This window comes from Pseudopipra pipra, chromosome 6 (genome assembly GCF_036250125.1).
Source record: "Pseudopipra pipra isolate bDixPip1 chromosome 6, bDixPip1.hap1, whole genome shotgun sequence".
In the NCBI taxonomy this organism is placed as follows: Eukaryota; Metazoa; Chordata; class Aves; order Passeriformes; family Pipridae; genus Pseudopipra; species Pseudopipra pipra.
In genome coordinates, this window is record NC_087554.1 from 22904763 (window position 1) to 22931851 (window position 27089).

The window sequence follows — 27089 nt, forward strand, 5'->3', positions numbered from 1 at the left end:
CGTTTTGGGTGTGGTAATTATAGTGAGAAATCATTTAGTCTCTTTTCCAGAGTGTTGTTTAAAGTATTTTAATGCTAGTTTCTTTTGTAATTAATACAAGCTGAGATTGACTGTGAATTGTAGAACTAGAGAGAAATATAGATTTGTTGTACAAGGCTTTGTTTTTCTTAGAAAAGAGAGCTATTAGAATTATTTGAATTGAAAAACTTCATTTTAGTCCAAAGTCTTAGTTTCCTGTGATCGCACAAAGGAAATTTGATACAAGAGTACTGAGAAGTTTTGGAAGCAAGGTGTATACTAATATTGAAAATCCAGAATGACAGCCACCCAAGCAACACCTCTGCTGTATTAGAACTACAGATAAAGATTATGGTTTCAGTTATTTTGCAATATGGAATATGTTCTGGAGTTTCCCCTTAACTAGTTTAAGAAACAGGAATAATTATTTTTAATTATGTTGTTTTCTTCCTACTATAGTAATTATAAAATCAGATTATCGAGATAATTCTGAAAGCCATGAGTCTTAGTAACTCTGACTTGAACTCAAGCTATGCAATCTAGATAAGTAGATTTTGGTTGTGGTCTGTTTGCACTAGTGTTTTCATTGCTGACTTATTTACAACATGAATATTACTTTTCCATGGTGTGAGTAGATCGAGAGACTAGGTTTCTTCTTTTTTTTTTTCTGCTACCCAAGTTTCAGCTCATCAGTGAGGCTTAACTACATAAATGGTGTGGGGGAAAAAATAATATGCAGAAATTCAGCCAGTAATGTACCATCTCTTTTCTTTATTAAATTTTGTTTTTCTATTGTTTCTAGTTTGGTGAAGACTCCTCAACTTCTAGTATGACATCTGTGAATTTGGATCTTCATGCAAACCAAAGTATTCACAGCCAGTCCTTGCAGTCTTCCCCTGTTGCTCGTTCTGTTGTTTCAGTGTGGAGTGTAGAATCCAACAGAGTAAGTGAAGAGTAGATAGGCTTTGCCCTTTCAAAGAGGAGTGGTGAAAGTGAAATTTCTACTTGTTTATGAAACTTCTTAGCATTTAGGCTGCAGTTTTGATGTGTGGCAGCACTGGAGAATGTAACATTCTGAATGTCGTCAACATATAAGCATCTATCTAGTTTCTCTGTACTAGTTTCCCATCCTTTGAAACTCTACTACAGCACAGAGGGAGTTGTTCTGTAAACATCTGCTGTAAGTAAAGCTGTACAGCTGAGTAAAAATAGAAATTTGAACTGCTGATATGCAAAAAAAGATGGAAAAATAATAGTTTTTAAAATCTCTTTTTTTTTTCTTCAGACTGTTCCTTGTGTTCTTATTAGCTTGTTAATTAGAATGTTAAAAATGTTGAGAAAATTATAAAAAATAATTCCTTTTCCCCTTAGGACAAACAGCATATTCTGTGGCCTCAGCGATCAGAATGCATTAAATCTTTCCCCAAAATTCCTGACCCAGAAGAACTGCCAACTTATTTCTTGCCTCCAGAAAATAGGGGATTCAGGCAAGTGCTGACTTTTAAAAACTGTATTTGTAAATTTTCACACTAATACCTTAATGAGTATTTTATTTCTGGAGAGGATGGATGCAATTAGTAATCATCAGCACAGATGTGTTCAGACTTCTTTCTGGCCATTTCACAGAAGGAAGGCATTTTCCTTGATTGTCTTTTGTTTATACACAGTTACAGGCAGCACATGCTGTTAATTTGTCTGATTTCTCCTTATTGCTAGGATCCATCCAATCCTGAGTACCCCGAGAGATACTGTTGAGCATGGAGAAACACAGACACCAGATTGTTCTTCCATTACTGATGCTCGTAACAATGAATCTCTAAACATACTGGTCAAGGAACTAGACACTAATCTAGATTTGAAATTCAGGATGCCAGATGATCGAGCAAGACAAGTAAGAGATGTTATCTTGTTGATTCTCTTCTGTTATAAAATTCTCCTCTTTATTGCCTTAAAAATCTTACACAAAACATAAGAGATTCTGATATTTAAAGGATTCCTTGGTATCATAAGGTAATCAATATTTCCAAAAAAGGTGAACAAGTGCTTTCTAATGGGAATGGAGAAAGGGAGAACTTGTCTGACTTTTTCAAATACTGACGAAAAGCACACAAAATAGGAAATATAATTTACTATTTGAAATTTTTAAATCTAACAGTTGGTTGACGTGATTCATCTTCTTGGGGTTTCTAAGAACTGTATTGTACCAAGTTGGTAACTTAAGGCTGGAGTGAGTCCTTCATATTGCATTATGAAGATTGGCTCCTTGAAGTGTTATGTGTTCACATCCTCTGTTTGAAACAGTATCCTTTTCTTCCCTTTGCTAAAGGAAAGACTTAAAGAAGCAAGACTTGAATGGCCCGTGTTTATGTAGACTGTAAGGTTTATTCAGTTGTTTGGAGGGGAAAAAAACACTATCTTTGTGTTTCAGGTTTTGCATTCTCGTATCAACAATGAATCTATTACACAGGCGAAGATAGGAGTGTTTCTAGATCATGCCATGAGAAAGGTATGTCAAGCTGTTGAATGAGATAAATTCAGAATTCTTACTTGAGGCTTGTTTCTATACTTCTAAAGTAGTCAGTCAGCCAGTGACATACGAGGAATAAGTTTATTTGCTGCCTGAAACTGAGATGAAACTAGCTTAAAAATCCATGCTTACAGGTAAGGCGCAAAAGTATAGAGACGTATCTAAATTAGCTTAATGTAGACCAAACAGCCCTGTAGTTACTTGTTCTTGTTACAACTGCAGGACACAGAACGGCAATTCTGTGCTAGTTCTATTAGCTAATTCTGGCAAACTTTTGCTTAATTGAGAGAACTTGGAACTACTCCTCATGTCACCCCTCCCTTCATGCCTGCCTTTTGCTCTTCCTCCTCCTTCCCACTACCCTGCTTTCCCCCCTGCTCTCCCTCCAAAAAAACCAACCCTCTATCAATCTTCTGTCAGGATAATTAGCACTCTGGAGCAAAGAATGTACATCTGTATAACACCCTGTGGAGTGCCACCTCCGTCTTGCGTGGGGCCTTTGAGAGTCATCACAAGTCAAATGACAAGGAAGCATTGAGATATAGACGTTGACTCTTTTTGACTTGTCAAGCTGATATTTCTCAATTTAACTTTCTTGTAGAAGTTGTGTCAAGGCAATATATATATATATGTATATTTTTTTATTCTGAAATCAGTACTTTTTACTATGTGCATCTGTCTTACCCAGAAGAAAAATTATCAGTATGAGTTGATTCCTACTATTATGTTGTTCAGAACAACCCTATAAGTGTTGTCTTATGGTGCAGTGCATGGGTATTTTGGTTTTAACTGCAGTATTCTGTTGCTGTCATGCTAAGAACCTGAATTCCTCGGTCATTTAGATGCTGATGTAAGAACAGTGTTGTGTCACGCCTGTTCTGCTAATGATAAACTCCTCAGAGCAGGAAGGCCACAGTTGGTATCTTTGTATTGGGAAAGACAAAATACTAATAACTTGATGAGGATTTAGTTTAAGAGAGGACATTGAGACTTGTGTATGGAGTGTAATGCAGTGAGAAGTTTGGAATGAATAACGTGTAAGTAATGTTTTGTATGTGCATTGCAAAATAGAGATCATAAATGCTCTTAAAATTATAGATTATGTAAGGTACTCAAAGAATAATATTTTCTATTGATATCTTCCAGTTCATCTAGAACCAAATAGTTAGAACCCTCCTGTGTGAGGGTTTTAAAACCTGGAACAAAATCTTCTTACTGATTAACTTTTCAACACAGTATTACTGTTATGCCAGCTGCATTGTATTGATATAATACTACTGTAAAGATCCTTATCTGTTTTGCTTCCTTAATTCTAGCTGCATGTCTCCTATTCATTTGGGCTTCAGACATGTAGGTTGGACTGGACATTAATTTCAGTTGTTGCTTTTATGCTGTAAACTCTTTGTACAGAATTGGGTAATACATAATGCTGAAAATATTAAAAACTAGAACATGTTTCTAAGTAATTTGAAAGTGCATCTGAAAGCGGATGTTTTACCTACCTCTGTCCACCTGCCAGGATTTTAAAATTTTGCTATTTCTCCTCTAGGGTGTTTGTTTTTTCTGTTATAGGTGAAAGAGGAGGAAGGAGCACTCAGAGGTGTATTTGACACTTCTTCCGTTCTTCCACCTGCCCTCTTATTGCTTCCTATTTTATAATCTTTCAGTAGTATCTAATGCATGTCAGTTGTCAACTTTGATAAGACAATAGATAACTAAGTGTGAGAAAAATACAACTCTGAAACCTTAAATTGTCAGGGAAAGGTCAGGATATGCCTGACCTTCAAATTGTAACATTTCTACATAGATTTGTGTTAGTATAATTTTAAGACTCTGAAGTGGCTCACAAATGTTCCTTCCTGAAGTGAACTGACTATTATCACTTGCATATTTGAAGGGATTTTGTGGTCAATATGTAAGGCAGTCATATGAGTAGAGTGTAAGCAACAGCTGCTACTAAATTGCAGTTCAGATTGTAAATGGTGTCAATTTGAGTAGAATAGAGCAGACTGAATAATCTGCTAGCGGACACAAAGTCTAATTTGTATCTAGTTAATAAGATAGTATGCAAGGGTGAGTTCTGTTTTCTTCTTGCTAAATAGCAGGCAATTCTGTCTTCCTGAGACACCTTTTTGTGGGTGTTTTTATCCTTTTCCTGACTGTCCTTTAGCCAGAAGACCCTCTATGGCTTGTGCTTAATGAAGCTGGATTGTACTGGCGTGCAGTTGGAAATAGCACCTTTGCTATCACCTGTTTGCAAAAAGCATATAATTTGGCTCCCCATGAGTATCAGGACATCCCTCTGGTCAACCTTGCCAACCTCTTGTTTCATTATGGTCTTCATTCGGATGCCAGCAGACTTCTGCTGAAGGCTTTGGCCATCAACGCCTCTGAGGTAAGATGATGGGGTTTGTGTTTGTTCAGCAGTGAATGTGTTTTTCTTCGTTATTTTCTAAATATATGTTGTGCTTACTTACCTGTGCATGCATTTCAACTTCCAGCTTGCAATTTGCAACAGATGTTAATTTTCATTTAAATTCTTGATCGCATTGGGGTGATGCTGATTGCTGAGATTATAAACATCTAGAGAAGTTCTTATAAATCAGGGACAGACTTTTAGCCTCCCAAAACCTGTATTATCAGCAGTGCCTCCAAGGGATTTAATCCTGGTGTCTGGTAACATTTTTATCTAAAACAGAGATCTGTAATGCTGTCAGCATTCTTAAAATCCTTAAAGTAGCATATATGTCACCAGGATCTTTGACTGTGTAGACATCTTTCTGTGACACTTGACTTTTTATCTCTACTGTTTTATTTGTCCGCAGATTTTGTCGTAGAGGAAAACCCATGTTCTAGTTGTTTGGTGGCTTTATTTCCAACCATAGGTTCAAAACAGGTTTTTGTAGTTCTGAGCAGTAACATTATAAACATTTTGTATGTTGTCACCTATGTCATATAGACAGTTTCTGTATAAACTCTTTGAACTACTGGACTGGCCACAACAATTGTGAGAAGGAAGGGGAGGGGGCATGGCATAGTGGGGGACAGCTTTCCTCTAGCAGGCGGTCTTGGTCTTAGATTTGAGATGCTTCAGTAAGAAGCTCAAGTGACTTTTTCCTGTGCTCTGTAGTTAGATTAACAGAGCTTAAACCTGCTAGGCCACCAGTCACCTAGCACATAAAAAAGCTAGAAACAGAAAAAGCTTTTTCAATATAGCATTCAGAAAGAAGTTTTCAAATGTTGGAAAGGAATCTAGCCCATTTGGGTGGTGGGTAAGAGTGCAAAAAGGAAGTATAGAGAGAACTATGCTTGAATGATGTGCCTTAAGAAAGCACAGCCTTGGAGGGGAGGAGCCTAGGGATCCTTAGGACCATGCTGTGTAAGTAGGGCTTTCATTCAAAAATATTAGTGAATCCTACCTCATTACAGTAATGTCTGCTCCTGTTTTTTTCAGATGTATTCAGTCCTGTAATACCTATTGTACCAAAAAAATTAGCAGGAGACTTTATACTTGAATAGTATTTCCTGGAATACAGTGTAAAATAAATACAAATTAAAATTAATTACAGCCACAGGGAGTAAAGAATGTGCTATATAAGCAAAAGCTGTTAAAAAAAGGTCCTGTTGCTCAGCTTGCAGTGTTTTATGAATGCTGTTTAATAATACAAACTAAGATGAGTTTGAAAAATCTTAAGTTACTGATCAGACAATGAATGTAAAACTATTTCAGTGGGAAAAATGACTGCTAAATTACAATACTGTAGTTCATTATTCTAGCATTATACTGCTAATTGCAGCAAATTACTTCATGCAAGGAAAAGACTTTTCAGTCAACAAACAAAATGTAGTGCTTTACTGTGTGCCTGTATTAAAGTGCTAATTAAGTTCTACCCAGTGAAAAAGGTGTTTATACTCTTTACTTTTTTAAAAAATACATACTGTAGCGAGACTGCCCAAAAGCAGTGGACAAAAATACCGTTTTTTAAAGAATTGAAAGGCATGAATGTGTACCACTAAGCTGGTGTGACATTGGTGTTTGCAGTAACCTAGTTCTGCTCAGGTAAATCTGAACACTCTTGACAAATGAAATGTGTCTGTCCTGCTAGAAAAATTTTTACTTTTTTTCTGACTTTTAAATGTTATAAACTGCCTTCAAGCATTCAGTTTGGTACTCTATGCAGTAAGTATTATGTTGCTGATGGTTATAAGTATTTAATGCTTCATTTCAGTTTGTGTGTATTTAACAGCTGGGTTTTTATTGTAGGAATTCTTAACCCTATGTCAAAACAACTTTTGTTTAGCACCAATGCATCAAGCTGTTAGTTCTCCATTTGAAGAATAGGTAGTCCCAGTTTAAGAAGTTTTCTGAATTCTTTGTAGCCAAGTTTGGGAGGGTGTGGATTTACAAGGGTTTTTCCTGTCTCTTATCAGTCTTAAACAGTGAACATACTTATGCTTGGTGCGTTGCTTTTCTCTTTTCAGCCCCTGACTTTTTTGAGCCTAGGAAACACATACCTGGCTCTGAACAACATAAGTGGAGCCCTGCAGGCCTTCAGACATGCACTGAATTTGACAACCAAGTGTTTGGAGTGCGAAAGCAGCCTGAAGATGATTCGTTGTTTGCAGTTTTATCCTTTTCTGTACAACATCACCTCGACTGTGTGCAGTGGTAAGCAACTGCTGAAAGATGGACCACAAGTCAAATAATGTCTATTTGCTTTGGGTGTTGCACCCTTTTTTCCAAGAATCCATCCTTTTGCTTTACAGTGCTTTCTATTTTTAAGGATCAAGGTTGAGAAACTGCTTTTAATGGAAAAGTTACAGTCCATTGAATAATTGCTTAAGGATAACTTCTTAAATATCCAGAGGGCTTCCACTGAATGCAAATTACTTCCTGAGTGTGTCAGTAATACCTTAACAGCCTCATCAATTTCTTACTGGTAAACCAGGAATGCTGGATTCAGTATTTATGGAAATGCACAACTTCTATTGCTAAGCTACTCAACAACCTCTTTGTACATCCCTTCAAAATTTACAGACAGCTGGATTTGTTTTCTTAAAGCTGAAGAATTTGGTGAAGAGTGGTTTAGTTTAATTCATATTCTTTCAGTGTGTTCAGTACTTTGGCTGTCATTTTCTAGTGTTCAGTCTTTAAGGAATAGGCCATATTGTGTCAACATTATTTTGTTGATATGAGACCTGTGGTCACTGCTCTTAACCCTCCAAAAATCTGTAAGAAGAAGGGCTGAATCCAGTCTCGCTTTTAAAATATTTGAGATTGAATGCTTTATTGTCATTAGTGGCTACTTGTATTTAAAAAAAAATAGCTTTTGGAGGTGGATTCTTTTATTTTAGACAATCCCAATGAATATTTTCAGTGTTTTGTGTATGCTTGCATATGGCTAATATGCTGCTCTTGAGCAATCTTGAAGAACATCTATTAATATATTTTATAAACCTCTCTCTCTCAAATTGTTACTAAGGTATCTTTCTGTCTAATCTTCTCCTTATTTTTAAATGAAAACCTCACCAGATAAATGCTTCTGATTTTTGGTATTGCTAGAACTTCCTCTGAGGTGTTTTTTTTAATTCTATCTCCAGTGAAAAGACATGGAGAAACCTCCTGATTTAACATGTAGAACTGTGTAGTCTAAACTTCACGTCTGCTGGTACAGTATGGATGATGCCATTGTAGGTGAAATTTCAGGACTATGCCATTAGATTAATACTCTTTTTATAGCTTTATGCATTTTGCTGTGATTGACAGTACATCAGTTGTGTGAGAAATGAATGCTGTTTGGATAAATGTACTGTAGTAAGTGGTGTTACAGCCCAACTGATGGGGCTCTTGCTGATGCTCATAATGTCAGCTCCTCTATATGCTGGTGCTTCACAATGAATCTCTTAACTTCAGATTGCCCTTCTTATAAAAATCCTAGTAGATACTGTAAACAGTAATGGGACTTGCGCATTTCATCACAAGAGACACTTCACTGTTCTAGAAAAAAAATCAATGTTTGTTTACTTTTAATTAAGATCTTCTTTAAAATGTCTGTAACTCAAAAGTTTAGTTGTTCCAGTGATAGCTACTTTATTTTGAAGGTAAGCAGAAAATGATTTAAAAGTATATTCACAGAACCGAGATGGTAAACAAGCAGTGTCTGTATCTGAACTCCAAAGTGATCTTTGACATCTTTCTTTTGTCTTGTATGCTTTTCTTTCTTAAAGTTGTCATAGTTTGTTGTGGTTGATTCTTGGCCTCTGTTAGCATTGATTCCTGTTCTAGGATGTTCATTTTGAGGTCAGCTGTTGCTGCATATGCTGTTTAGGAAGTTTCTGTTTCTTGAATGTGAGGGAGAACCCCTGTCAAAAGTGCTTCTGAGAAAAGTGTTATCTTTCCTTTCTTTGCTTCTGAGAAAAGTGTTATCTTTGCTTCTTTTGCTACCTTGGCCGCAGGTTAACAAAGCAAGCACAAATATATTCATCTGGTACATTGACATTTGGTTTTGTTTGTTAATGAATCTGTGATGATGCTACGTCAAGAGGGAGCTGAATATGCCTTAGCTTGTTAATTTGCCTATTAAATTTCAGTATTCCACTAGTTAAGTATTTTACTCTATTTTTTTTTTTTACCTTTTTCCGGGACTCTTCTTAATATTTCTTTTTCATTTTTATTTATACTATTCTATAGGTCATCTTTTGTCTGAGTGCAAGAAACCTGAACGTGCGAACCTGACAGATAGTGTAAATGTTCTTTGTACATTCTTGTGCAGAGTGTAAAATAAACATACTGGTTAATTCAACCTTGATGATGATTTGTGGTTTAAGTCAAAACTCAAAATTAAAAAATGGAGAGATAGATGTGCCTATCTTATTTTCATAAGGTTTGGGGAAATATTTTTTTTTTTCCCCACTGTAAACTTCAACTGACTCAAGAGGAACCTTGACAGGCGGTATGAAAGTGAGGTTAAGTCTCCAAAGCCAGAATGATTTCAAGAATGCATACTCAGAAATCACACTTCGCACTTACAAGTATCCTGAAATATTGGAAATCTTCTGTTCATCCTTCAGTCCAAAGAAAACAATTGAAAAGAGATTGTAAGTTTGAATTTTGAATTTCCATTCTAATACAATAATATATGCAATTATTCGGCCACTATATGGAACCTAAAAAATGCAAACTGTTTAGATGCTAATATTTGACACTACTTGTTGCATTTACAACATTTTTAAAATGTTAATGTCACATAGACTTAGAAGATTCATAAAGCAACATGATCTGTTATTGTTTAACACCATGACAGACTGGAAGGTACATTCTGATGACAAGGTGCAAACTGAACACTACTTTCACACATGTTTCTGAATAGGATAGAGCTAATGAAGCACATTCATAAATACATGGATCAAATGTGTGCTTGACAATCACAGTATCACTGGATTGTTACTTCAGGAGTTTCTCACAGCCTTTCAGGTGATGTGTTTCTGCTTGGGGACATCTGATATTGAATTTAGTTTGTCCTCTTGTTATTAGGTACTTGATGGCGTGTCATAACTATTTATATCCTTTGAGGTGGATATGTTATGCTAAAAAATTTACAAAGAAATTGGAATATCACGTTTTCTCTGGTTTAATATCTTGTTTTGATAAGCATTGATTCAGTATTTCTGAAAGTAACAGCAATAGGGTTGCCTGTGCTTTGGGTTGTAGGCCCATGTGATAGCTGGGTTTTTGCTTCGCCTGTCAAAAGCCTCTGTTCATGAGAACTGAACTAACTAGCGAGACACGGAATTCCTTGCTCTGCTGCCGTGAGCCATTGGCAGAATCCAGCAAATGGTCAGTGGGAATTATATGCTAGCATGGGATGGAATGTGGGGTCAAGAATCTGAACTTATGGTCTGATTTTTGATTACAGTATATGCTTGGTGTTTTTTTCAAATAGGTGAAATAGATATTTTCTCAAGCATGTTGGGATGTTTGCTGTTAGCACAGAACTTTGGAAGTGTGACACACTAATGCTAACTTGTTGGATGCTTGCTTGTATGCTCCTGTCTGTACTGCTGCCTGGTACTTTTTTTTAGTAATTTATCTCCATTCTAGGTAAAAATTTATATTTCAAACACAAATCACTTCATGCATGCGAGAAGAGGAATTAAAAACCTCATACCAACATTTTTCTTTTTAACTTTTGCCTTCTATATTCAAGTTTATGTAAATGTTTGTTTTCATTGTAAAAGAATTTCTAAATCTACAGAGGTTTTTGGTAGGGTTTTTTCTTATGGAGTAGGTGTGTGAAGTGTCAAAAATTATTACAGCACTATCAGCTGTGACATGTATTTTAGACAACTGCAGGAGTTCAGTCAGTTGCATCTAATGTAGATGCTGTACAGCAGCGGGCCACATACTGTCTTATTCCCAAATACCTGAGAAAATGGTTCGAAGACTTCATTCTTATGGGATTATCCTGTGGTGGTCCTTCTAGAGGTGACTTGGCAGTGTTAAGGGTGTTGCTACATCAACTGTTAGTTACTGGCAAGTCAGTTCCTGCAGGATGTTAAGTATCAGAAACTTTGTGTTGCTTGAAAAATAAATTGAGCAGCCATATCTGACACACAAGTAACAGGACCAAGAGACTTGCATAAGCTTAATGTGAAAAGCATGGTCACCTCTGAGGTGCAGAAATGAAATATTTGTGCTGCTTATTAAGCTAGTAGAGAAAGCCAACGTCATTTTTGTGTGATACTAAAATGATGCATTGCTGAGATTTGTCTTGCACACTTTCATGGCTTAAAATATTGCAAGTAACTTTTGTCGTGTGATAAGGTCTGTAGAGGACTGTCCAACTACAGAATTGTTCCTGTGGCACTTCACTGGCTGATGTGAACATTCTGATATTGTCAAGCCTTATTGAAAAGGTTACAGAAGACTAGAACCATATTTTTAGTGTGATGATCAGCTGGCTGTTGAAAAATGATGATTTATTAGTTGCTGCTGTATAAGACTTTTCCTTGTTTGTGTAAACAGAATTGTTGCCTGGGCAATTTGTACTTAAAACATTTTTATCAGACTGTAAGCATCTACCTCTGACTAACAGTTCTGATTTTGTTATGAGCTCATGCACTTCACATTCTTTTAGACAAGACTAAAATTTAAAATCTTATTAATAGACCGATGGCATTCAAAACGTGAAGCACAACTTGTTTCAAGCTTCGGGTCTCACCGTCTTTCATCCTTGGCAGGGTAGTGCTTTTACAAAAAGCTTTGTGCTGCTCTGTTGGAAGTAGAGGGGGTGTGAGTACGTTATGAATGTATGTGCATGCCATCAAGAAACCTGAATCCTTTTAGGTATGGGGTGTGTGTGTTTGTGAAAGCAGTGCATCATCCTTCTTACTCTGACTGAGTTCTGTGATGTGTGCGGTGGCAGCGTAAGGATCCGCTTTAGGTGTGGCTTTAGTGCCCTCTTGTGGTGGAAATACTCTGTACCACATGAAGTCAGTAGTCTTGGTTCATTTCATGTACTTCCTCTTGATATGAATCATGAGGTTCTTACAAGTTAAAGTTAATAAGCTGAGACCTTTAAGCAAATTAACAGGAGTTTTGACCTAGAAGGAGAATCTCTGCTTGAAACTCTAATAGTAAGCTTATGGATAGATTAAATAACTTCCTGAAATCAACATCACATCGATCAACAAGCCTCTGACTGTATTTTGACAGCTGCAATCACCTCAAGTTCCCTATAGCGATTTAAGATACACAAACACTAAGGAAAAGCATCCTGTAATTTTCTTTACAATACTGTGTCAAAGCACAGGGATGTGAAATACTTTGCATTTTTAAATGTACCTTTCACTTACTCAGTTATTCCCTACAAGTTATGATTGACTTGATAGTCCCGACAACAGTCTGCTAAATTTTTGGTTTATTTCCTGTAGCATGAGGTTCTCTTAGACATTTTTATCATAATAGTAGTTTCCTTGTTCTAAAGCTGCTGTATCTCGTTCGTCCAAGAAGTGCTCATCACTTACAGTGTGCATAGGTGGAAAGAGGAGATATTTACTCTTGGGGAAAAGGGTATCTAGCTTAACTCAGAATTTAATCTTGTTTTAGTTGAAACAAAAGGCTGGAATCTATACCAATTATATGAGATTCTAAACTCAATACTGCGGTATGTTTAAAATTCAGATTTTTCTTTCCTTGATTTCCATATCATGTAAAGGCAGAACTCATGAGCTCCTGAAAATTAGTAAGAATACCAGAAAAATATGTTCGTACTCTTATTTATCTGATCATATTCATGAAAGAAAAAGGATCTGTGACCATTTGTTTCTCTTGTTGCTTTTGCTCTCTCTGTCGCCTTATCAGAAGTTTCATCTGTATAAACAGAATAGTCAAAGCCAGTAGAATTTTTAAACAAGCAGAATTCTATGAAGTCTGTGAACAGCTTGCCAGAGCTCTCAGAAACACATCATGGCAATAGTTTGCATTGCCATTTAATAGTAGCATAAAGTAGGTGTTGTCTTAAACAGTGGTAGTTCTAAAATCAGTGTTAACCTTTGAAGTTAAATACTCAATTGCTTATTGCTACCCCATACATGCACATGAGTGCACCCATGTACTTGCTGTTCACCCTGCAAGTTCTACCAGGAATCTGAAAATCAAGCTGGATTCTTTCTCCCTCTGGCAGTCAAGCAACTCTTGCAGTGGAGGTCATACAGTGTTAGTCCATCTAAGACATATGGTGGGTGCCCCACAAGTGGAATCTAGGTCACCATATTTGGGCTCTGCAGTGCTAAAGGAGTAAGAGGAGGTTAAATTATTCTAGTGTAGAATGAAAACATCTTGCTGAATGCAGGTGGGTGGGAGATAATGGAGAATGAGGACTTCTTTTTGTCCTGGTGGAGGCCAACATCCCTAGGGTGTGGGGGTGTCAGGAAATGTTAGATGTGCCTCTGACTGGGAGATCTTGGAGAAATCCATGTGAGAATGTGCTCTGTGGGAATAATGTGACCCAATTATTCTTTCGATCTTGTGCTACTCTTTCTAAACCACTAGCCCAGTAAGAGAAGCAGCAGTTCCTACAGTCCATCTTAGCTCAAGTAATCTTAGAATATTAGTGATGTGATCTGGAACATAGTTGACCAGATGCAGGCTTTTTGATACTTTTGACTCCTTGGTGCCTGCTTTATAAATCATCTTTCCCTGCAAAGTCTCTGTCTAGTGTCTCTTGGGTGACTGAAGAAGTTGAAGGACCTTGCCCTGATACCACTATGCCAAGCTCATATTGAAACCTGTCTTTCCTTTCCAAGCCCCGTATATTTTTCTTCTCAAAACTATACAAAGATATATAGATTAAGATTCTTAAATTTAAAAATGAAAGAATGTGATACTGTGTTAAACATGGCATTTTTAGCTACACCAGTATCCAAAGGCTGTATACCCGCTGCTTGTGCACATTGCTTCCAAGCTGCTGCTTGCTGGAAAGCCATTATGAATCTTAAAGGTTTCTGTAAGAAATGTGTGCTTTCTTAAGTATATCACTGTTGCTCAAATGTCATTCTCTTCTGCATGTGTTAAATATGCTAGTGGGGGAATTTGGTCTGCAGCTTCTTTCGTCATGCAGTCTGTCTTGCTAGCTTATGTGCTTAGTCTGCTTATTTTCTGCATGGCAGTGTACCTAACAGCTTCTCCCAACAGTCATCAGCCTCACTTTGCATCATGCTTTGTTAAGAATGGTATGCCTGCAATATTTAGTGTTCTGTATCCATTCTGTCTTTTCCCAGGATCAGGCTAGCAGATGAGGAAGGAGAAAATTATGACCTCAGCTGCAGGAGTAACTGGGGAAATGGGAATTGCACTGTGGAAGGGGATTTAGAATTGTAGGGGAATTCAGTGAGAGGTTACTGATGCAAAACTATGCAGTATGAAGAAAAAGCAGTACAGTATTAAAGTAAACATAATATGACATTTCCCATTTTTATCTGCCTTTATAGTGCAAAAGATTCATCCTCATATGTTATCTTGAGCCTTCAGTTACTTGAGCAATAGCTACGTGTTCATATAGGAGGAGGGAGTGGTCAGGAGTTGAGTGGAAGGGAAAAGGTTCTTCCCAACTAAATATTTCAAAACTTGATACATTCTGTTATCAGATGTATTAACATTTCTCTACAATCTTTTTGGTGCTTTTTTGTGACAAGAATGTAGAGAAAATGAGACATATTTTTGACTCTCTGTGTTCTTCTCTGTTTAGGAGGCTGCATTTGCCAGTGGCAGTTATTGCACATAGCTGCTAAAAATTCTTACTGAACCTTAATAGTCTGCTCTGTCTAGAGCTGGACCTATTTAAAAACGTCCAACAAAAGCATATGTTCAACAGCCTTTTTAGGAGGAATAGTAATTCCCCAGTTACATCTCCAGGAAGATGTAGTTTCACAAACATCTTCATAGTTGAGCTGTATTAATGAGTTGGTTAAAACATGTTTGGAAGAGAAAAGAACATGTGGTCCTCACGTATGGGAGAACTGACAATGCATAGTTTAGTGTCATTGTGCAACTTGCCAAGACCTCAAAGCCTGTATTCACTTGGCTTAAATCTGAGGACTTGTAAAGTGGTGATGTGTAGCCTCAGCCTGTAATGAGTCATGTTGAGATTGTCTCAAAGCAGCATGCAATGCCATGTGCTCAGATTGAAATAAGCACTGCACGCTGAGCCATAGAGTGCCAGGCACTTAACTTCCCCAATCTGTCTGCTTTATTGATTTGTTTTTTCCTTTTAAGGTTGGTTACTTGGTTCATGTGAGTTTGTGTTGTGCTCTGACTGTCCTCAAAGCTTTAAATCTATCCTCTATTCTGGTTACTAATGTCTGAAACTAGGACAGTTCAGAGTTTCCTAGAGGAATAAATTGAAGCTTCTTGAATCCAGCAGTTTTGGGGAGCAGGGACATTCTTCCAAAAATTTCTAGTCTTTCTGCAGTCATTGTTCTATAGCTTTGTACTGTTCTGGCAGTATGAGGAGAGTGTTTTCATGTTGAATTCTAATCTAGAGTGGTTGGCAGTATTCTTGTCAAACATAACCTTTTGCAGGTATTCCTTACTCAAGAAAAGACTAATCCTGTTCTTGATCATCACTTCATCAAAAGAAGGATTTTTTTTTTTTTTAGATCTTATTTACAGCAACTATTCTGCTGCTTAATGTTATTGCATAGAATGTATGACAAACTACCAAGTGCTTAAAAGCTATCTTAGATTAATAAGGGACATGCCTACCTGACCAGTTAACACGTTAGTTTTCTGTTTGAATGTGTCAGTATCTCTGGTTTGATGGCCAATTAGGATGAAGACTGCATGGATATCTATCCCAAACAAATCTATAAATTGTCATGGATCAAGTCTGACTATTAATCTGCTCTTGCTGAGCAGTATAACCTAGTAAAGAGAAACACAGGTAAACATAAATTCGGCCTATCAAAATACTTCCTCAAAATAAATATGGAATCAGGTCCCTGTGGTAGACTGTTTGAATTCCAGTATATGGTGTAAATCTTACAGGCAGAGTGGTAATCAAGACACACACACACACAATGAGGCCTCTACTTGGCTTTACAGTGTCAGCCCCATACCAGTGGAAAGCTAATCATAAACCACTGTGGAGTTACTTTCCTGTCGTAGAGTTCAACTACAGATGCTATTTCTCGTGAGTAGGGTTACTGTTTTACTTAAAGTCCTTTTTAAACTTGAGTTCATAGGTACTGTAGGCTCTAACAGGATCTACAAAACATATGATGTTTAGAATAGGAGATATGTGGAAAAGAGGAAAGATTAGAAAGAGAGAAAAAAGGCCACTGTTGCCTTTGCATATGCTAGTGAGCCTTAAACTAAGAATTTCCTTGGCTTAATCATAAACAGATTTCAGAAGTGTGTTGTGTACAGAGTACTAAATATTGATCATTCAATATTCATAGTATATGATATACTGTGATGTACCGTGGGTGTGTGTTTATTGTTAAGAAATTTATAAGTAACTATTATCTGCAGTAAAAAAAATCTACCACATAGGAGAAGTCACTGAGGACAAGCATTTCCCTTCAGAACTTATCTATGCTTGTTTCTCTTCCTTTTTTTCCCTCTTTTCCCAAAATAAACAAAAAAATTCATTACCTTGAGGCACAGGCTGAAATTCAGACTGGAGGGCTACTTACCTTCCTTCTCTATATATAGCAACAGGATCCTCTGAAAGAGGCATTTTCTAGTCTTCTTTTAACCACTCACAGGATTGGAGGGTTTAAATTCAAATGTTTAGGTCTTTCTGTGTTTTAGCCCTATTCCCCAGGCATCATAGAGCAAGTTACTGCTTCTACAATTTGCATCATGAAAAAACCAAGCTCCTTTTTTAGTGGGTGGTGAGGAAGGAGGAGAGTGAAGGTTTTAGGTAGTCAACCTCTTTGAGGTTCCCCTCCCTGTTGTTGGGGGGAGGGTTGACATTTTCTACTCTTATAAAGTAGCCTACTGAATTCTTCAAGATGTTTTGCATGCATGTCCCTTATTTAACTGCATTGTGTTCTAATTTAAATAGGTTTGTCTTTCTCTTTAAATTTTTTCCCATGTTTTATTTATCACGTCTTCGTATATCATTAGGAGACTTTTTTTGTCTGTTCTTCAGGGACTAGTCTGTTACTCAGTGGTGAGGTATTTCTCTCAATATGATCAAGAAATCTGGTTATGGATTTGTTGGCATTTGTATGTTTTGAAAGGTTTAATCAGAACTACTGTAATGAGACAAATAGATAACTTTTAAATCTATAGTTAAGCCAGTTTAGAGGCATCTATTGGCTACAAATCAGATTTTAAAACTCTCTATGAGTGAGAACAGTTTTACCTTATAATCCTCTTAACTGAAAAACTATTGTTGGAATAAATAATAAAAAAGAAAGAACTTTGTAGGCTTCATTTTGTGTGCTTCAGTCTAAATTTTTACAACATAGATTATCATCCTGTTGCTTGCTATTCATCAGACTGAAGCTTGTTTTGTACTGCTTTTCTGACTGCTCTGTTTGGAACATGCACCTCATGATCTTTGAAGAAGGGCCACTGACCATCTAGGGGAGAATTTGTGGAAATCAGATTTTGAAATACTTCATTTTGCTTTTCATTATTTGTTTTCTATACTTAACTTTTTCAGTTGCAGTTTGTCCTGTTCTTTGAAAATGTTTATTTTTGTCCTGTAACTTTCAGTTTTTCAAAGGAGGGTTTATATTAAAGGAAGAAGCTAAAAATGAAAAGTGTTTCTGTGTGGGGAGAACCACACCAAAAGCATAATCTAAATTTAGGCACTACACTTCTCATTCTTTGTCTGTACCCATACTGATACTTAACTTGACCAGAGAGGGAACTTAGTACAATCTGTCTTTTGTTATTCCAGAATAGAAGCTATAACAATATGTGGATAGTAGATACATCCTTTTAGCTATTTATCCAGTATGTTACAACTGTAAAAGACACTGAAGGTGCACTCACATTACTGTGATGGAGCCTTGTCATGCCTTGTTGAAAGCAGCGGTGATACTTTTGGGTTCAGAGAGAGTAAAACTGACCACTGGGTGGGCTGGTTGACTTTTCGAGTCCACTACAAGGCTTTGAAGTCTTTTATGCTTCTGCAGATGTGGGTTGCCCATCTGCTTTGTATCCTCCCTGGGTCCTGTAGTGCACAGTGAATATGTAGTAGAACTTGTGTATTTCTCTTGGGCTAAATACAGACCTGTCAACCATTCACAGGTCAGTATTGCATAGCCAGGTAATTGTAATTAAGAACTTGTAGTTTTCTTTTCCTTTTACTTTTCTGCTCTGTTTGTCACTTTGTTGATCATTTTCCCCTAAAAATGAAGTGAGAATTCTTTAGTTGTATTTTTTTATGCTTGTGTGCGTGGAAAGCAGATGATTTCCTTTGGTATTGCTTCTGGAATGCAGTGCTGTCTTGCTGTTCAGCAGTTACGGTTTGTGACGTTTCTGTGACATTTTTGATGGCAATCCTGTTCATTGTAAGTGTTCTCCAGTTTATGCTTTCAGAGCTCAATCATGAGATTCATTTTGAAGTATAAATACGTCTTTTTTCAGGAAAACAGAAAAGGAATGCACTAATTTTAGAGCAAAATCTTAATAAAACCACGTTAATTTATGATAAAGGTAAGCAGAACAGCAATAGCTGCTAAAGATAGATCTCTAGTTACTTCTCATCCTGTTGCTTTTAAAACTCAGTGGCATAGATTTTTTTTTCCCTTAGCAAATGTTTTGCAATCAAATATCTGTTCATATGTGATTGGAATAACATGGTTGCTGTTAATATCGCAGAAGATCTTTAGGAAATTATCATGTTCACCTTGAAAGATCAAGGTAATTAGAGTATGCAGTGTGTTAATCACCAGTGTTAACATTGCCATGAAAGTCAAAGCTTATGTTTTATGTGTTGTCTAAAAGGTGGTCTCCCAAACAGCACTTCCCTGTAACACTACCCGAGCTTGTTAATGTCGTATTGCGGTGAAGTCACTATGGTGCAGGAAGGAAGACAGTTCTTCAGGTGCTAGTTTAGCCCAAATTTGGATGATTGAGATCCCAGTAGTTTTAAATGCACAAAAAGGTTGTGGTAGGTGATTTCACTCATTCTAGATTATTTTTGTAAATTCTGCTAAATTTTATTGCCTGTCACATGAAGCACTGAACAGGACTTGTCCTATAAAAGTGATGGGTGACAATGTGCTTGTTTTGTTTGATTTCTACAATAAATATATTTTAGCCTCACTGTAGCCAAGCAGTGAGCACACCTAAATTTTTCACATGACCTGTGAGCAGCATTAATTGTTATGCATTTTCCTGTGTAAAGTGGTAGTATACCACCCGCTTTGACTTGTGTGTCTATGCATCTGTGTAACCAGTGACTAGCAAAAGTAAAAAGTATTGATACACTGCTTCTGAGGTGTCTGTAGATGAGACTATTCATCTGCATGCAGGGATTGAAACTTATTTCCATTGAGATCAGTGATATGTAATTCCTGCTTTAAAAAAAAAATACCTACCTTTACACCTTTACTGAATTTCAGTGTGGGGAATACTAGTTTAAAGCATGCATTAAAAAAATATGGAGTTAATAACTCCTGTTAACAGCTTGGTTTCAGTTTGTTCTGTACTCTGACAACTCAGGTATTAGGCTGACTTACATCTATACTAAGTACAGTTCTCTCTTTGCTGTGTTTAACTGTAAAGAGGCAAATCATTGAAGTGACACGTATCTCCGGATAACTTGCATTTTGCCTAACCTAATGCAAGTCAATGACTACCGCAATAGTCCTTGACTCTTGTAATCATTCAGGAGGTAATCCAGCTCTGCTTATTCCAAGTGGTAGGAAAAAAAAATCAGTACCTAAATTTAAAATTACTGAAGCATTATTATGCCACTGTAATCTCTAAATATGTACCAAAAAAATTTTTAAGGGAATTAGTCTGCGTATCATAAGAATTTAGAAGCCAATAATTTTCATAAACCTACTATGTTGGAACATAGAAGGTGGAGTTAGGAATGTCCTATTTTGCAAGCTCTGCACTGACAAAGAACAAAATGTCACTAAAAACTCTGTCCAAAGACACTTGGAGATAATTTTGTTCTTATTTCCAGTACTATTGATGACACCAAATCATCTGTCTTAAGTTGATATATAGGAATCGAACAGTGAAAATATTTAGTGATGCCTCATTCTCTCTGCCAGATGTACCACAAGAGCCAAACACCTACAGTGGCAGTTAATTTGGATTTTTAAAACAGTCAATGCCCACTTTAATGGTGAGGTTTGATTACTTTCAAGAGCTTACTCAGAGTTCAGCACTTCCACATGATACACTGGGTGTGTTGTTTGTTCATCTTTCCTCTTTTCCATACTTCTCACATTTCTTTCCTTGCTTAAGGCTTTCAGTCTGAGGATCTAAATTAACAGAAGTTTGCTCTTCAGACAAAAAAACCCAGCACCAGAAAAGTTCATGTGTAATAAGGGAAGTTCCTAATTGTTTCCAAGTGTGACTTAATGTGGCAACATTAAGTATGGTTCAGAATAAGTATTTGTTATCCATTCATAGATGGCACAAGTCTTCACCATCAGTTACTGCATCACTTCTCCTTCCTAATATTTCTCCTTCCTTGTGACAGATGAGAACACTCTGGGTGCTTCTCTCTTTATGCTAAGTGGCTTTCAACTTAAGCTTTTGGAATGATCATGTTCCTAAAGAAGAACTTAAGCCTGACTTTCTGTTTAGGGTTTCTTAGCCCTACCAGCTGCAGTAGGTACCACAGCTTCAGTGGACATTCAAGAGGGGTTCTCAAAATCACAGAGGTGGTTGATATTAGATGGGATGGATGATGTAGCAGATCTTTTCTACATTTAAAATTTATTCTGTGCTAATGCTGTACAAGTGCGTTCATATTGGCCCCAAAAAATTACAACTTAAAACACTATGGGAAATAGAGTCCTTTAGTATGTAATAGTGTGTTCTGCTTTTGATCTCCAGGGACTCAATGCTTCAGAGTTTGTATTTGCTTGTTTTCTCCAAAAGATTTGCCTTCTAAGTTAGGAACTGCTTTATGGGGGTTTTTCTGCCAATTTCTGTATTAGCCTGGCACAGTCAGACTATTTGTGTTATTTCCATCACTTAAATAAAGGCCCAGACACTTGTTTCGTATCATCACTATATCATTTTTGTTTCACTTCCTGGAACATGGTAACCAGGTCTCATAATACTAAAGGTAGGACAAACTCTGATACACTTCCCTCTGAGCTTTCTTACCTCTGCAGAATCAATAGGAAAAGTGGCAACAGCTGCTCTCAGAAAAATAAATGAGCAAGAAAGCAATCCTTCTCCAGTAAATTTTCAGGATAGAGTAAGCTGAATTGATCAAGTACTATGTAGAAGTTTTAGACTTCAAATTTTTGTGGCTGCAGTATCATTGTGTCAGGACTTTACACCTAAAATTCACATGTGCAGATTCAGACAACCAGAATATGTGTGAAATATTAATAATATATGGCTGAGCATTTGTAGGTCAGCAGTCACGTTTGTCTTTCGCATGGCTGAGGTGCTGTAAGTAATGGAGTGATACAACTAATGCTCTGCAGACAGTGAATGTGCCTCGAGTTTGGGGCTATGTTGTTCCCTTGCTGGTCTCACAGTCCTACCTGGTGGTCTTCCCTGTTGGGCTTCAGGCATCTGGCTGATACAAGCTGTGAAGTTCTGACTTGCAGTTTTTCAGTACCAACAGCTTCATGGTACAGTCATCAGAGATCTTCAACTTCCATTGGTTTTTCAGCTAGCATTTTTTTTTCTTCAGCAACATCAGACAACTGAAAGCAGCAATTTGAAAAAATCAGGTCACTCAAGTTTCTATATATAGCAGCTCTCAGATCCCAAGAAAGCCAGTACAGCCATCTAGTCTGTTTTTAGCCATCAGTGTTTGTAAATTAATACTAACAGAGTTGGTGTTAAGTAGAATTGTAAGTGCCATTATTTTTTTCCTTCTGCTTGTAATTTACAGCTTTTTTTTTTTCCTTTTTGACATTTTTATTTCAATTTAAAATAGTTGTCTGGTTTTCAACCCCTTTGTTTTTTTCTTTATACTAATGATGAGCAGACCTTCAGCAAAGGGAATTGTGGTCATCACATTACTGAGAAGCACCTGACTTGCATTAAAATCAGGCTGGTGTGATGTCAGGCAGGGGAACTAGTTTCAGCTTTAGAGTTCTGTGCACACCATTTCGCATAAACTAAACATGAGGATCTCCATATATTGAAGTGATTGTTTTATTTTTTTAATGAAAGCAATTAAATTTTTACTGACAGAATGGGAGAGGTGGGGAGGGGATTGAAGAAAGAATTAATGACTGATAGAGTAGGAAAGGCTGAGTATAACTGTATGGCAGATGTTAGAAGAGTTTTATATATTTACTCATAACATTGTTTGACTTTTGACATACAGCAGAAAAGGTAGAACAAGAAATAGTTTTCCCAGAGGGTTTATGAATATAGTTTTATTTTTTTTATTTTAGTCACATGCACATCCCCCATGTCAGGAGAAACTGGTCTGTTTCTCCTCCAGAGATGCCTCCTGAGTGTTCCCAGATGCAAAAGCAGAGAGCAAACAGCTAAAAGCTGTTTCACTTTGCAGAGAAGCAGTGGAACAGGTTGTTACCCTTACATGAGAGTTAGAACCATCCTGTCATCCCTCTGGCCTGATAAAAAAGTGAGACCTAAAATGGGATTGTAATGTGAAGTGGAAAGGAGTCACTGATCTACTTTATTCACATTCCTGATAGTTTATGCTGCTTGTTGAAAAAAAAAATCCTTTCCATATGCATGGAGCAATACCATTTGCATTCAGGAGGGTAGAATAGGGAACATACTTGAGAATCTTTCATTTAAGTTTTCTTTTTTTCGCTGTGCGCTTCTTAATTCATTTATATATGTATGCTATTTCCACTCACAAGTGATTGAAATAAAGGAAGGGGGGTGTTTGAGAGTAGTAGCTTTGTATGTGAATTATATTTTTCTCAGTGGTGACAAGCTTCCCTTGTGATAAGAGGTAGGTGCCCTGATCTGCGTCTCAGCCCCATAGTTGTGCTGTGGGGTTTGGGGCAGCTCCCAGCTTCTCAAGTGTGTGGAGAATCATGTCATTAGCTCTGCAGGCAGGCTGGGGGAGCAGCTCCCTAAACACCTCTTGCCCTGGAAGACTGGCAAGTAGTTATTATTAAAAAACTGAGATCTGTAGTTAAAATGTATTTAATATCAAATTATTGCTACAAAGTTTCAGGTGGTCACCCTCTGAAAGCTTAAGAGTGTGGCACTGAAGGATGCTCAAAGGCTAATGTTGCAAGTTTGCACTTTTTTCCTGTTTCTGCTCATTACTGACTCTACCTTTGGATTTTTTCCAATGTTATTCCTAGATCTTTGCATTTGGTGGAATGTGAGCTTGTATGCTGACCACAGAATTATAGAGCTTAAATTTTCGGCTGAATAAACTTCTGATTTTTAGCACATATTAATACTCATAGCTTTTGTCTGTCTGTTTAATGAGCTAGTCGTGCCAAGATACTGTGTTGCTGGCATTGAAGGTCAGTGTGACAATCCCAGACCAGTCTGCCTTCACTGTTTTTCTCTTGCATGTAAGCATGGTGAGCATTGTGGTGTCCGAAGTTCATATGGCCAGCAATCCCCACATACGGGGCATTGTCACTAGAAATATGCCTTGGGAGTGCTCATTGGACTGGCTTCCAGCACACAGTAATTTCTGATGTACTGTGCAACCTTCCCTTGAAAGATAGCTGATTTTTCCTTCATTGGTAGTTCACAGCATATACCTAATAATTTAGTTTCCTGTAACTGTTTTACATGATCTTCCTTATCAATAAGCAGATCAACTTTTTAACCACTGAATTAAGTTTTTGATACCTTGTAGAATTATTCTTTCAATCCATTTGTAGAAAACTAGAAGACAGTAGCTTCCGCTGTACAGCTTCTGCGCTTGTATCCAGGAGGAGCATTCATGCATGGCTTATCAGTAATTTTTCTCTTTCAGACCACTGTCATGAGAAAAATACAGATGGCAGTTATGGCAAGGAGAAATACTTTGATGACCACTATGAGTCAGTTACAGCAGTGACAGAAGGACACTCTGAGGGAGGTACAGAAGATCTGCAAGTCCTTACTCAGAGTTCAGCAAGGGATCCCTCCTTCTTGAGACTGGAAAGTAAGTTCAGCCTTACAAAATCAGTGCTGGCAAATTAATTGGTTTCTAGATTTTTCAGAAATCTTCTTGTCTTCCTCCAAGAAGCTATGTTTTCCCCCCTCTACCCATACAGTAACAAGTAACCCATAAACTGGTTTCCTTCTGTTCCTTGTTCTTCTCCCTGCATAACATGGATGCTTATTTGCAGTGGGGAAGTCTGCATTCTCTAGTTCTGTTTGCAGTGTGCAGTGAATAGTCAGTGTTACTTGGTTTGTGCAAGTGGAAAAGTCAGGCGGCAGAAAAAAGATTATTTTTATACAATTTGTGAAAGCACAAGGAAAATAATTTTTAATTTTTGTGATATTCCCTCTTAGACGCAGTAACAGCAGAAAGCAATGGTTCAGAAGGAGTGGAGGGTTTAGAAGATGATCAGATGTCTGAAGAGATGCTGGCTTTGGTGGATGAGTTTGAAAATTCTTGGCCTCAGGAAGCTTTTGAAGGAGCATTGGAGGTAAAAGGTCGTCGGATGGACTTGCAGGGAATCCGGGTCCTGAAGAAGGGATCTCAGGATGGACTGGCTAGCTCCTGTTTTGGGGACTGTGGTGATGATGATGAAGCTGAATGGGTAAGTTTGAATGAGTTTACGTAAGTCTCGTACTAACTAACTATTGCGGAGGAAAGATGAGGACAGTTCAGGGAGTTTAACACTGGGAGATACATGAACTCTCCCTATGGACCTAAAAGATACGGTTGATAGCTTGTGTAAAATGAACAAGTAGTTTTAATCCATCACCAACTGGCATCATGTAAGTGCTGATAATCAGCAGCAAGAGCTTAGCTATAGAATGATGCTGGATGCCTTCAACCTTCTTGCTCACAGTTGCAAAGGAAAAAAGATTCTAAGTAAAAGTTCTGGTTAGCATGAAAACAAGAAAATACCTGTTGTCATCATGTTACAAGTAAAATGCATACTGAAAAATGCCTTTCGGTTCTCCAGCAGTTAAATTGGTTTTCTCTTATGTTAGAGGTAAGAATTTTTGTGTGCATGGCATGATACACTGTAAGGGATCAGACTTAGAGAATGGGTTGACATGGGAAGGGAAGGAGAGAGACAAAAATCTCATCTGTAACATCTTTGGGCTAAAATAAGTAATGTGTTGGAGCTGATAACATCCGTGGTGTTTCTTACTGTTAACCTTGCTAATACTGTTCTTTTGATAGATCACTTTTCAGGTCAAACGTTTAAAGAAACCCAAAGCTGAAAGCCTGGATCTCCAGGAGCCAGCTGGGAGAACTGTGGAAGAAGGGACTAATGGAGAAAATGAAAACTTTTACCAAACTGCACTAGAGATCAGTGGACCAAAGATACCTTCTCCTGGACCAATAGGTAACCTGCTGCTTCTAGAGAAAGCGAATCATTTGCAGCTTTTGCATTACTATGGCTTATTTCCTTTGCAGCTTTTATATTACACTGATTTATTACTAAAAATAAGCATCACAAAGACTATGTAGTGAAATGTGCCTTCTATATGAGTACACAGGAAAATAAGAAATCTCCTCCCTCTGCACCTTCTTGATGAAGTGCAGCATAACTTTATTTACTGAATGAAAACTTTCTAGTTAATTCCCCAAAACTTCTGGGGGTCAAGTGGTAAGAGTGGAGAATGAAAGGGGTAAATATTGTGAGTAGAAGTAGTAAAAGAGAGAGGGGGTTTTAATGATGATATCTTTCGATAAAACTGAATGAGCAGAGAAGTTAGTTTATCAGGATGCAGAATAAGAGCTTGGACTCATTGTTGACTAAACATAAGACATACAACTCAAAGACAAAAAGCAGAAAGCTTGGTCTAATAAAAATGAAATAAATAAATAAAAATAAGTGTTCTGCTGTAATTGTTTGGTGATATTATAAAAGAAAACTTAGAGACTGTCTTCCAGAATACTGGAGCTACAGAAAGGTAGAGTTTTGCACCAACATAGATGAGATTTGGAAAGAGAAGTGGAGTTTTTGCTCGCTGAGTAACAGGAATTGGAGACTAATCTATTAATGTGGTGCCAAAGAATAAAACCCAAGTAATTGGCCCCCATGCTTTTTGTCTTATCTTTCAATGGAGCTAAAATCTTAATGTTGTAGGACTGTGTAAGGAAAAATATGTTCTACAGTACATCTTAGTCCTTGATGATTTGATGACCTGGAAAGTGGTTTCACATTTTGAAGGCTTTTACATGAAAACTTTAACAAGCTCCTTTTTTAGCAACTGACAAATGTAGGTTATTGAATTAAATATTTGAAGTAGGGGGAAGGATTACATGAAAACAGACTATCATCTGTGAGCACACACCTGTCCTTTCCTCAGTATTTATCTTCTTTCCATCCGAGCTACTTTTGTGGATTTATTACACAGCATCCCTCTGTTGGAGAGTAGTTACCTTCCTAACATTCCTGTGAGGCAGGATCTGCTGACATCCTCTTTGCAAGAACTAAATCACCAACATTTAAGTAACATATTGAAGGTCACTTGGGGACTTCTTGGTAGAACAAGGAAATTATGGTATCTCTCCTGTGTTTGACTACCTCCCAGACTGTTGACCTGTCTCTGCAGCGTTTCCATACCGCTTGCTGAATTTTGCTATTCGTACCAGTAAGAACTCACAGATAGTTCGCAGTGGTGGTGATGAGAACGGATCATTTCTCTCTGAAGTTTCCTAGTGTATCTCAAAATTAATTTTCCTTTTATCACAATGCTTTACAAAATACATGGTATTACAAACATCTTTGTTATTTTGCAAAA

General features: G+C 37.3%; 1 protein-coding gene and 1 long non-coding RNA gene across 5 annotated transcripts in view; both read left to right on the plus strand.

Moving 5' to 3' along the window:
- TTC17 (tetratricopeptide repeat domain 17) overlaps positions 1-27089 on the plus strand; it is a 56007-nt gene that overhangs the window by 20085 nt on the left and 8833 nt on the right. For all 4 annotated transcript variants that reach the window (XM_064657796.1, XM_064657797.1, XM_064657800.1 and 1 more), the window contains exons 11-19: positions 821-961; positions 1390-1505; positions 1735-1909; positions 2447-2524; positions 4716-4940; positions 7028-7214; positions 24148-24318; positions 24672-24922; positions 25519-25684. In XM_064657796.1, coding sequence (XP_064513866.1) covers positions 821-961; positions 1390-1505; positions 1735-1909; positions 2447-2524; positions 4716-4940; positions 7028-7214; positions 24148-24318; positions 24672-24922; positions 25519-25684 — 1510 coding nt within the window. The remainder of the gene's footprint in view (positions 1-820; positions 962-1389; positions 1506-1734; positions 1910-2446; positions 2525-4715; positions 4941-7027; positions 7215-24147; positions 24319-24671; positions 24923-25518; positions 25685-27089) is intronic.
- On the plus strand, positions 7221-10383 carry LOC135415704 (uncharacterized). The gene is made up of 2 exons (XR_010431246.1): positions 7221-9643; positions 10257-10383. It is a non-coding gene; the product is annotated as an uncharacterized LOC135415704 (long non-coding RNA).